General features: G+C 26.5%; 1 protein-coding gene and 1 long non-coding RNA gene across 5 annotated transcripts in view; one reads left to right on the top strand and one right to left on the bottom strand.

Moving 5' to 3' along the window:
- Positions 1 to 11,292, top strand: part of LOC100575375 (eukaryotic translation initiation factor 4 gamma 3-like) — a 16,195-nt gene extending 4,903 nt beyond the window's left edge. Inside the window, exons 1-10 of one of the 3 annotated variants that reach the window (XM_003244941.4) lie at positions 6,098 to 6,431; positions 8,672 to 8,759; positions 8,850 to 9,034; positions 9,094 to 9,173; positions 9,241 to 9,389; positions 10,054 to 10,161; positions 10,225 to 10,320; positions 10,427 to 10,505; positions 10,576 to 10,737; positions 10,797 to 11,292. In XM_003244941.4, the coding sequence (XP_003244989.1) occupies positions 8,685 to 8,759; positions 8,850 to 9,034; positions 9,094 to 9,173; positions 9,241 to 9,389; positions 10,054 to 10,161; positions 10,225 to 10,320; positions 10,427 to 10,505; positions 10,576 to 10,737; positions 10,797 to 10,993 (1,131 nt within the window). In that variant the 5' untranslated portion in view covers positions 6,098 to 6,431; positions 8,672 to 8,684 and the 3' untranslated portion in view covers positions 10,994 to 11,292. Of the gene's footprint in view, positions 1 to 6,097; positions 6,432 to 8,671; positions 8,760 to 8,849; positions 9,035 to 9,093; positions 9,174 to 9,240; positions 9,390 to 10,053; positions 10,162 to 10,224; positions 10,321 to 10,426; positions 10,506 to 10,575; positions 10,738 to 10,796 lie in introns of those variants that run through there. The other 2 variants (XM_003244942.4, XM_029492051.1) reach the window with 2 other exon arrangements.
- On the bottom strand, positions 2,076 to 5,723 carry LOC107883923. Of its 2 annotated transcripts, XR_001679589.2 has the most exons (6): positions 5,502 to 5,723; positions 4,419 to 4,546; positions 4,105 to 4,202; positions 3,920 to 4,040; positions 3,693 to 3,797; positions 2,076 to 2,253 (listed from the first exon to the last, which is right to left on the bottom strand). It is a non-coding gene; the product is annotated as an uncharacterized LOC107883923 (long non-coding RNA). The 2 variants fall into 2 exon arrangements; XR_003840021.1 differs by lacking the exon at positions 3,693 to 3,797.
- Positions 11,293 to 11,498: the final 206 nt, after the last annotated feature.

Raw genomic sequence — 11,498 nt, 5'->3', positions numbered from 1 at the left:
GATCGGTTTAACGATATTTTTGGTATACCGAATCATACAGGTATAAAATGAAAATACCGAAATATCGATGTAAAAAAAAATACTGTCACCCCTAGACCCTAGTCTCACCCACTGTGATTGTTATTCTTGATAAAAGTAAAGCAATGATTTTTTATTTTTTCTATTTTTTAATTGATTTTGAAGCCTATTAATAGAGATTTAAATTATGAATGGTAATTTTTTTTATTTTGTAATTATTTTGTTTTTTACAGACAGTAAATTATACTCAACAAAATATACCAATGTATAGCGATAATCAAATAAAAAAAAGGTGGGTAAGTGGATGTCGCTCTGCTGTACAGTAGGTTACAAGTGGGTCACTGTATAATGGATGGTATTAAATTTGAATTCAATGATATAATATCATTGTATAAGAAAAACGATTCTGAGCGGAGACGGTATGTCAGTCTAGGTATAAGACATAATATTATATTATAGTCTATAGTATTTTAAAAAAATTGATCTATAATAGGTACATATAATAAATTCCAAATTAATCATATCATAATATCTATTAGGTACTTATAACGCGATATACATCAACAAAAAACCGTGGTACTATCATAGATATATAATAGTATACTTTAGAAGTTTCAAGTACCCGCACGAATAATATTATACAATCACAAAAAAATAACTAAAATAGTTATCCTAGGTTTTTTAATATGTAATTTTGTCCAAATTTGTACTTAAAATGACTATAAAAATAAACCGAGCTTATGAATTTTTTAGATTTTTTGGTGACATAATTAACTAATTACGTGGAATTCTGTTTTAAATTTTCAATCCTAAGATATAAAATTTGAACATTTTATAAATTTTTAACTACAAAATAATAATTCAATTTTAAATTTGATAAATGTTGTCAAAATTTGATCTTCAAATGCTTATAAAAAAAATTGTACCTATGTATTTTTAAAATTTTTCAACTGCTATTGTTACAATATATCAGGAGCCTTGTATTACATTTTTACACCTTTTGGCCCAACAGATAAAACTTAATTGATATTCATAGAAAAAAAAAAATTGAATTATGAAATTGTCCGTAAACAGCTCAAAACCAGACAAAATATTTTGAAAATTTTATCAAGTATAAGAATTCATAAAATTAATATTCAGTGAAATTTTCATGTATCTACAGTTATTCGTTTTTAAATTACAACAAAATAAGAAAATCGTTACACGAGAAATCGAGTGAATATTCAATGTTGTAAAAATTTGAATTTCAAACGCTCTTAAAAATTTAATTTGAGTTTCTTATAGATATTTTTTTTTTTGATAAAGGTAGATAATCTTATAAGGAATCTGATTTTACTGAACAAATAATTTATCATTTCTTTTAAATTCACTACATCAACCATTCCTATCCTATCCGAGGAGCAAAGTTGACTATGAATACCAATAGATATATCCGAAAAACTTGAATTATGTCCGGAATTTTAATCCTTTAACTACTTATATTCACTATAATAATGTACTGAGCTTTGCTAAGGCCTAAGAATTATTTACTGAACGCAATGAATTATCTTTCCACCACCACTATCTTACAGGTTTTATTTTCATCAGACATACAAAATCATCAATGAATCTGCTCTAAAATTCAATAATTTTCATTTTATTGATTAAGTATGCAAAAAAATAGCAAACAAATCATCATGTTTATTTTAATTAAAAAAAAAAAATACTGACCATATTATGTTTAACATGTTATTACTTAAAATAACTAAAAATAAGTATAATTAGTATTATAGGGTAATAGCAGGTTCTTATTTACCTATTATTTTCAATAAATACTTTGACGAGTTTATTCAATATCAAGATTGTACAGAATTAATTTTATTTAAGAATTTTATACAATACTACAATTTGTTCAGTTTAAGTATATTAAAAAAATTCTAATACTCATTCCACATTCACTGAGTAAATATGTTTATTATACTATACATAAATTGTATACCCAGTTTATATTTAATACATAAAAAATAAGCAATATAAAGAAAATAGTACATACAATTTAAAGTATGCCGATAATATAAATATACAATGCAGTAAAATAAAACAGTATTTATTTATGATTAGAATAAATTACAATAGTAATAATTGTATTCAATAGTTGCCGGTGTTGGTGATAAATATGTCTTAATGCATTATCATCCATACAACTATGGGCCCAATGTTTTGAATCAGAGTTCCGAAGGTTCCTTCTTCTAGATTCTATAATAACACATAAAATAAAACTCATTGTAAATGGGTGTAAACTCTTAAATTAAATATAGTATAGCATCGTAATTGAAACAAAAATTAAATCTTCAAAATATATATTTAAATATAACAATAAACTTAACAAATTACAAAATACAATGGAGAACATAAACTGTTTCTGATCTTGGATATTTGTTGATCCTTACAATGTAAGCCGAGCTATATGTATTCAAAAAATTAATTTTTAACTACTTTAAACTCCTTTTTTAAAAAAAAATATAAAGACATCATTGTGCACAGTTTATTTCTTCTTCACAAAATTTGATCGAAAATAAATGTTAACTATATAATATAACAAACTGTAGTTAGAATTAGGAAAATTAAATTGCTATGTTGTGTGTGTATGACAGGATCAACAATTAATGTGAGCGGACAGTGGTGTCCTCTTAATAAATATCATATGACCAAGGCTCATATCCACAAATTAAGATATATTATAGTATATCGTGTTCATATACTATAATTTAATAAAAATAATTTAAGAGCAATAATATGCTTTTAAAAAATTCATGTAAGCGATTAAATATGCACTAAAAATATTAAAATATGCAAAAACATTAAGTATAAAAAAAAAAAATTATAAATAGAGCGAGGATTTTTAGGTTCTTAAAAGCTTAAAATATGATGCTAATATGCTCTAAAAAAACCCTAAAATATTCTCTAAATATGCTTTAAACTTTTAAATATGCGAATAATATGATTTTTTTTTTTTCAAAATAATTCAATAAAAACAATATATAACTTTATAGTTATACAGTATACACTATCATTCCTTTGGTAGGTAACAGGTAAATTATTTAAATATAAACAATTTAAAACAATTCATACATAGGTATAATGATATGTGAAATGATTATATAATGAAATATATATATAAAAAAACAAAATATTTTAATAAAAACAATACATAACTTGCATGCCCTTTGGTGACAGCTAAGTTATTTGAATATAAAAAATATGATGTACTTCATAAAATATTGTAGCTAGAAAAAATCACAAATCGAGAAATTAACAATATATATTATGTTTTAGAAACAATAATAGAATATATTCTAAAATATGTAAAATAGGCCAAATATTCTCCAATGTCCAAAATATGCTGTAATATGCAAAATAAATTTTTTCCTACGAACTCTTTGATGGATAAACTCTCCTCATTTCTTATCCTCGTACAGCTGCATAAAGCCAATAAAAATATGTAAAAACCTAAATATCCGAGCTCTAATCAAAATATTATATAGAATTATTTTTTGCATATTTGCGCCGTGGTAATCAAATGTTTTGAAGGTTAAAGTACTGAATTATTCACAAAAAAAGCAAAATAGGATATTTATTTAAATGCTTAATCATTGAAATATTCCAAAATAAGCAAAATAAATTGTTGTATTTACTTTCTTGGTTTTTTGAAACAAATCTATAGCTCACACAGGCATCTCTAAGACCTCTAAACAAAATTACATGTGTTCCTTGTTAGTTGAGCCATAAGATTTGACCCCCTACAGTTTATAAATAAAACAACATTTAGAACTGGCAAATATATTTATGCTATGATTATTAATTGTTATACTATATCTAGCATGTTATGTTTTATTATTATCATACTTAAGTAGCTACTCACTTATTTTTTTTAACATTTGAGTTTTTCTTTACCATTATTTCAGATTTTGTTTGCAAAAGTAATGGAATTAGTTCGAGTGATACGTCATGATGGGTAGTTGTTATAATTCCATCGAACAACTCTTAAAATAAAAAAGTATTTTTACAATAGATATTTTTATCACATTAAAATGTTATTTTTCTCACTAGTATATAATATTATGCTTGTTATAATTGAATGCATTAATTCATACAAATATGTAATAAATCATTAATTTGATATTTTTTTTTTGCTAGTTAATGACCTGGAAAAAAAATAATACAGAAAAATTTAGATTAAACTAGAATAACCGTAATTGTCTCAATATTGTAAACATTTTTTAAATTCATACATGAAAGTTAAGAATTTAATCCAAGAATTAATTAATTAAGTGTAAAATACGTAGAGTTCAGATAACTTTTACATTTTTTTTTTTTGTCATTAAAATAATAATCTTTAATCATACAAAAAAATGATTTACCTTTTCCCATCTCAGTAGCAACATAATGAAGGAACGGCATACATTTAGTAAGAGCGATGGAAACATTTTAACGGATCAACAAAACGGTCTTGCTACCTGCAAACTTAATATTCAAGTAATCACCTGGACTACGAGAATATTAAAACATTATATTAAGTAAATTTAACACTTAAGTACTTTACAGTATACTCTTATATGTACTAATATTAATTATTGATAGGTACCTATTTAGTTTCTTGCAATAAAATGACTCAATAAATTACAAGAATGAATGAAAGATTTAATACAAATTTAACAAGTCAATACATTATATAAGTATATAATGTAATGGGCATGTATTAATATGTATTAAGTATAACTGAAGGTAGTATAAACCACTTTTACTCATTCGAACCATACTATGCGGTTCTCCTCGTAAAAGCATTTAGCAATCTTATCCATAACAATCTATGAGCACGAGGCGGCGGTTTCTTCAATACAACAACAACAACAACTTTTACGACCACACCCAAGACACCTGCGAGTTCTGTATGCTGACCAGGTCAAAGGAGCTGACAGCATAATATATAAGGAAGACAGGAGCACAGCCTGATCCAGGATGTACCTGGACCAGCAAGACCGAAGTCACTTCACGCCACCAGCCATTATACACCGCTACTACCACGGAATCATATTATATTCTACATTACTACTATATCTACATAATTGAACTGTTCTAATTATTAAAAACACATTTGATTACTCTGAAATTAGTATTATTATTTTAAACTGCATCATTATTTAGATTCTGAAAGGGCTGCACATAACAATAATCAATGATTCCAGTGTAATACAATTTATAATAATTATTATCATAAGTATAAGCGTACTATAAATTTTGTAATACCTAACCATCGTCAGTGAAATATTTGCATAATATGCTATCAGTACCTACCTAATTTAGTATTGAAATTTCAACTATAATATGGAATATGCAACTTGGATATTTTCTTTAAACAATTTATCTAACCAAAATTATTCCTGGGCATTAAGGGCACTTACTAGAAATTGTTCACGGTTAAAAATCTTTTATTTTTTACTCACCAAAGTAAATTTTATGACGGCAACTCGGAACATCTGAATCCTGTATATTATATTCAGGAATTAGCACATCGAAATTCACATTAATTAGGTACTTCGTTCACTAAATCGCAAACAAAATTAAAAACACCAAACATGCCACGGCCGGACCCCAAGATTTTCAGTTTAATATTATCATTTATAGTAACATCACAGTTTTGATAATATTAATAATATCGGAGTAGTTTGATCGTAGACCTTTTTATGAGTTTGATCTACAGCATTCGTAGTTGTGTATAATCGGAGATCTTGTAGCATTATATTATCGTAGTAGTGGATTATCGTAGAAGTAGTAGCAACCCCATTTTAAAGTACTCGTTGAAATAGCAATAAATATAATATAATAAGCAATTTATCCATATAAATCCTAACAAATTGTTTTGAAAATTGTTGTACCTATAATTTTTGTTTTGTAGAAGTTTCTAATCCTAATCTGAAATCTATCATGACAACATTATATTCCATTCCTCCTATCCATCGTCCGCGGTTGCTACTACTGACCGTAAACAAAGGACTTTCACCTGATAACGTAATTATAATATGATAAGCCGTCTTGGGCGTCTTGAGCGACTACGACACTGACCGCACAGTAGGTTTACGCCGTTTTGTACACGGCAAATTAATATTATTATATTAAATTCCGCACTCTGTCAATAAACGCGCGCACGCTGCGTCGCAACAGTACACACGTCCGCGCACGTCTCAGAGTCTCAGACCTCGGTGTACTATTCACTCGAACACTCAAGACTCAAGTACTCAGCACGTCCGCGAGTTTGTCATTCTTACTTCGTTCCGTTCAATCATCATCATTCTAGTTCTTCGTTCATACTTCGTCGAAACAAATAGGTACTTAAACGATTGTTTAAAGTATTGATTTTGTCGTAAGTCAATAAGGTAAAAAAAAAACTGTTTAAATCAATGATTAAAAACATCACTTATATATAGATACCTATACTCTGTTCAAAATGTTCAAAATGAGATCATAACTGCGCGGCGACCAGTTTTCGTCGGGCGGCGGTCAGACATATGGTCAGACGCAGTCCCCACTACGGCGACGCGTTGGGCACTGCCACGGAACAAAGCCACGCCCATGTGCACAACTAAGCCGCCGAGTAATGATCTCATTTTGAATAGAGTAGATATACCTGCTTATGATTATTTTATATTAAAACATCAACCTTGACTCATCAACCCTCTCCACAAGGCCCTGATTTCTTAAGAGGACGCTCATCCGCTAGAGCTGTCTCCGTCTTATAAATGATTGTTATGGCAAATGGTACGTTCTGAATAATGGATTTAACTCAGATGTGTTTAATATAGGTACCCAAGAGTGAATTGACCTAGCTGTTATTAAATTCAGAACGAGATTCAGAAGTAAGAATATTATCTAGTAAAACTCATGGTTTTTTTTATATTTTTATTTTAAATCAAGTAAAAAAAAAAATAGGTAGGTATTACTCGTTCAATTGATCTTGGCCGACGGCGACTGTTGCAATTACTATTTTATAATATAAAGTAATACCAACTGTGTACGTAGTTTGTGATATCAGCCGTTGACCAAGAATCATACTATTTTAAAATTGTAAATTTCTTTTTTTATTGAACTTCAGCATCGGAAACTATAGCTATTAGTAATTTGTAGAGGGGTTACGGTTGGTTGAGGAAAAAAATTATACCTACATATCTATTATACATAACAAAATTGTTAAATGTTTGTAAGTTTTAAAATACCCATAACTTGCGTTAAAATTAAAATCCAAATAAAAACCTATAAAGTTCAGTATATAATACTCTCACCTCTAAATTTGTTAATAGGTAAAGTCTTTCTTATATTAAATAAACATACCTGAGGGCAGAGTTAAATAGATTGTTCAGAATATACAATTTGCTGTTTTTTTGTTTGTAAGACGGAGACAACACACGAAGATATAGTGTCCTCCTATTATATTATATTATATTTTCCATAGAAAAATTTTAATATTAGGTTATTTTGTAGCATAAAGTATGCTAAAATCATATATTATTATTATGTCACTATATTATTTTGCAAAATTGAACAATGATTTAATTATATCTTCTTTAGACAATGATAGTGTTTTTTAGTAATGAGAATAATCAAATTATTTCGATAATCGGGATATTTTTATAATCAAGATATTCAATCGATCAAAATAATCTAAATACTAAACATAATTATTTAAAAATCAATTAATAGTCAACTCATACAAAATTAAAAACTTTGTTGGTAAAATTCATGGTTACCTACATATTTTATATATTTTAATTTTTAATAATGTTACTCCACATTATATAGGTAATATATTATAATAAAAAAAAAAATACAAAATATTTTTTTAAATAAAACAATAAACAATTGCTTTTGTTAAATGCAAATATTATTATTATTATTATTATTATTATTGAATGAATCTGAGTACAATATATTAGTTCAATTTACATCATATTATTATAAGTACTATTTAAGAATATTATGTCATCTAAATTTTTTGGAGACAATTTATAAAGGTAGTATCTATATTTTTATGATATTTAAGTTTATTTCCATAAGTAATAAGTTATAGTTAATAAAAACTTTAAATATAGTTGTGGAGTAAACATAGATTAACAGAATAAAATAATACTCGAGTTACTCGCATTTTATTAGTAATCACTCTTATCAATCGATTATTTTTCCTAATAATCGAGTTACTCAATTATTTTCTCTCGATTGTTCCCATTACTAGTGTTTTTAAAGAATAGGATTGGTTACTTTTAACCTATTCTATGGTGTTAACATGATTAACAATGTTAAATACCTATAGGTTATAACTAAGAACTGTTTAATATTCTATTTCACATAAGAAATATATTTTTAGTAAATTGCATATTATAGATTTGCAATTATATTTTGAATTCATAACAAATGAAATAATAGTTACTTAAACCCATTTAATAACCCCTGTGAGTCTCGCAGTACAATGCACAATAACTAAACTGGATGTGAATGGGTACCATACAGGATGAAATGTACTAGTAGGAATTATTGTTTTGATCCTTGCTCCTTAAATGTAGTATTTATAAGTTACAAAATCAATAAATATAAATTATTAACTATTTTTAATATATTTTAAAAGGTATCATAAAAGGATGGATTCCATAAAACAAGTTAATATGAAATGTAAAAACATGCTTATTGAATATGAGCAGATGCAAAATTTAGATGTATGTATTTAATATAAAAATATTTATCATATTATAAGGTACCTATAATTTGAATTATAAACATAATTTTAATTTTGCTGTCTTATATAGGATATAATTTGTTCATTATCGGAAGATGAAACTTCGGTGATCCACACAAGGCATGAAGAGTTTGTGAAATCAATGTCACTTATAACTTTAGATAGTAGTCCAATTACACGAACAACAGTGGCAGGAAACATTTTTGCAGAACTTTTATCTAAAAAAATTCTTCCTGTGGAAGCCATAACTCGAGGGTAATTAATTATTCATAGCATATAACATTCTAATTCATATGAATTTTTTTAATTTAAAGAATCGATGCTGTCCTTAAAGATTGGAATGATTATTTAATGGAATACCCGCAATTTTTCTCCTATATTGCTGCAATTATTGGTAATTTTTTTTAACTATGCAAGTAATTGAAGTTTACAAACATCCTAAATGTAATTGTTTTTTATAGCTCCATTATTACTATCACAAAATGCTTTCTTTGATTTCAACAATTTAAAAGATTGTTGTACATCAATACGACCAGACAATTCTACTCAATTTTTCACAGAAGTATTAAATACAATTCTTATTTCCAAGGAAACGCAGAACATTAAAGAAGTAAGTGATAACAGATATTAAAACAATTTATTCTTTTAGATTTTGTGGATCAAAATGGTTTACGTTTATGTGATTTTTTACTGTCATATTTTCTTATTTGAGCATTGAAAATGATTCAATCTAATTTTGTAGATTAGGTTTCTGTTATAAAATTTTATTTAGTTTTTTAGTGAGTGATTATTTCTGTTTTCTTTAAATTATCAGAAAAACTGAAAATTATATCAATGGACAGAAATTTGTACCGAAAAATTATTGTACTATTTTCTTGATATGAATTCTAAACATTTTCTTATTTTTAACTTTTTATATATAAAAAAAATTTAGCATGATCATCGTTTATGAAAAACCTTGAACATTTAATACAAACGTTTTACAGGTTTCTAAAACAATCATTATACACATATTATACACATTTTCCTATGCATATTGAAACATCTAACAAACAAAATTTGATATTTAAATAAAAAATAAAACAATTTTAGTAATATTCTTTATAACCTAACCTAACCTATCATATATTAAAAAACACTATAGATTGTTGAACATTATTTATCATAACAATTTAATTTTTTAAATTTTATTCACAGAACATTCATAGTGTATTCTGTAGTATTCTGATGCTTTGGTTGTCTGATCTGTAATACTACTATTTTTGTCATTTCAGCAACGAGGTGGTATGTTATGGATTTACAAGAAGTGGCTGGCTTCTAAATATGTTCCTCTTGACATATTTATACCTCATAACCAAATCAATAAATATTTTGAAAATGATGTAAGTTTTTAAACATTTTGTAAGTATATTTTGTTCTATTGTATTTAATATTATATATTTTAGAGAATTGGAGCATTCCTTTTATCTATTGCTATGTATGATCAATTGAAGATGGCAGATAAGAAACTACAACACGATATATTGAATAGTTGGATAACTGTGAGTAATATAATTAACCAACCAATTTAAATTATTACATTGTATTTTGTATTTTATATGTTGATAATAAACATTCTTATAAAATAACTTTATTTTTTAAATTTAGACTAATATCAGTGCAGAAGTAATAAAATGCCCTCAGTTTATGCGAGCATTAACTATAGCTATTTTCATTGACCGTATAAGTAAGTAATTTCTTCTGCGATTATACTAAAATAGTTACTTGATTATTAAATATTAATTTTTAACTTATAGATTCAATACATCCAAATGAGGATTTCTTGGTTCATTGTCATGTGAAATTGTTAACCCATTATATTCAGTCTGAAGCACTTCCAGTTTCTGAAATTATTGCAAGGGAAGTGCAATGTCTGTACGGATTTCAAATTATGTCTGCTGCACTTGAATATCCTGAAAGTAAGTTACCAACTGTTTAATTTTTAGATTTGTTATTAATATCTCTGTTTTTCCATAAGAAATGGTATTAAGACTGTTCCATCATCTCTATCAGGATAGTGTTATAAGTAAAGAATCTTTTCAAACGTGGAAAAAAGATGACAAATTCAATTCTGGATTCGATGAAGACCTAGAAACAAAAAATATGACTGTTTTAAATTCATTCTTCATTCAACTTGAACTAAACGATTCTGATGAAGATGATACAGATGAGTAGTATAACGGCACTAACTTCTGTCTGTGTGTAATCAATATTCATCAATTGACACAAATTCTTTTTTTATTTTATTTTATGGTAGATAAACAGATAAATTTAAAAAAAAAAAGTCAAATACTTAGCTATTGATCATTTATTTCCGTTAGAATTAAATTATTTATACATTTACAAATATTGGTATACATTGTTTTTTTTTTTGTTTTTTTTTAATATGTCAACACACTATCTGTCTTCTTCCTCTAGCCCACGCGCAACTTATTGACAAAGCCTGTATGTACAGAAACATTTTCTTATGTTTTTGAGTAATCTTAGATTAAAATCACAAAACCGATATAGCATAATATAAATATTTTCAAGGGTATGACATATCAATTTGTCTAAATATTGTCTAAAAACAATTTAGATATCGTTTAAATTTACAAGTGATCTCTTTAACATAAAAGAAAAATGATTTTGAGTAATTGCATTTTGTCCATATTGCGCTTGAGCCAGAGGAAGATATCAG

The sequence above is a fragment of the Acyrthosiphon pisum genome, chromosome X (genome assembly GCF_005508785.2).
Source record: "Acyrthosiphon pisum isolate AL4f chromosome X, pea_aphid_22Mar2018_4r6ur, whole genome shotgun sequence".
In the NCBI taxonomy this organism is placed as follows: Eukaryota; Metazoa; Arthropoda; class Insecta; order Hemiptera; family Aphididae; genus Acyrthosiphon; species Acyrthosiphon pisum.
This window is presented reverse-complemented; position numbering and strand designations above follow the sequence as displayed.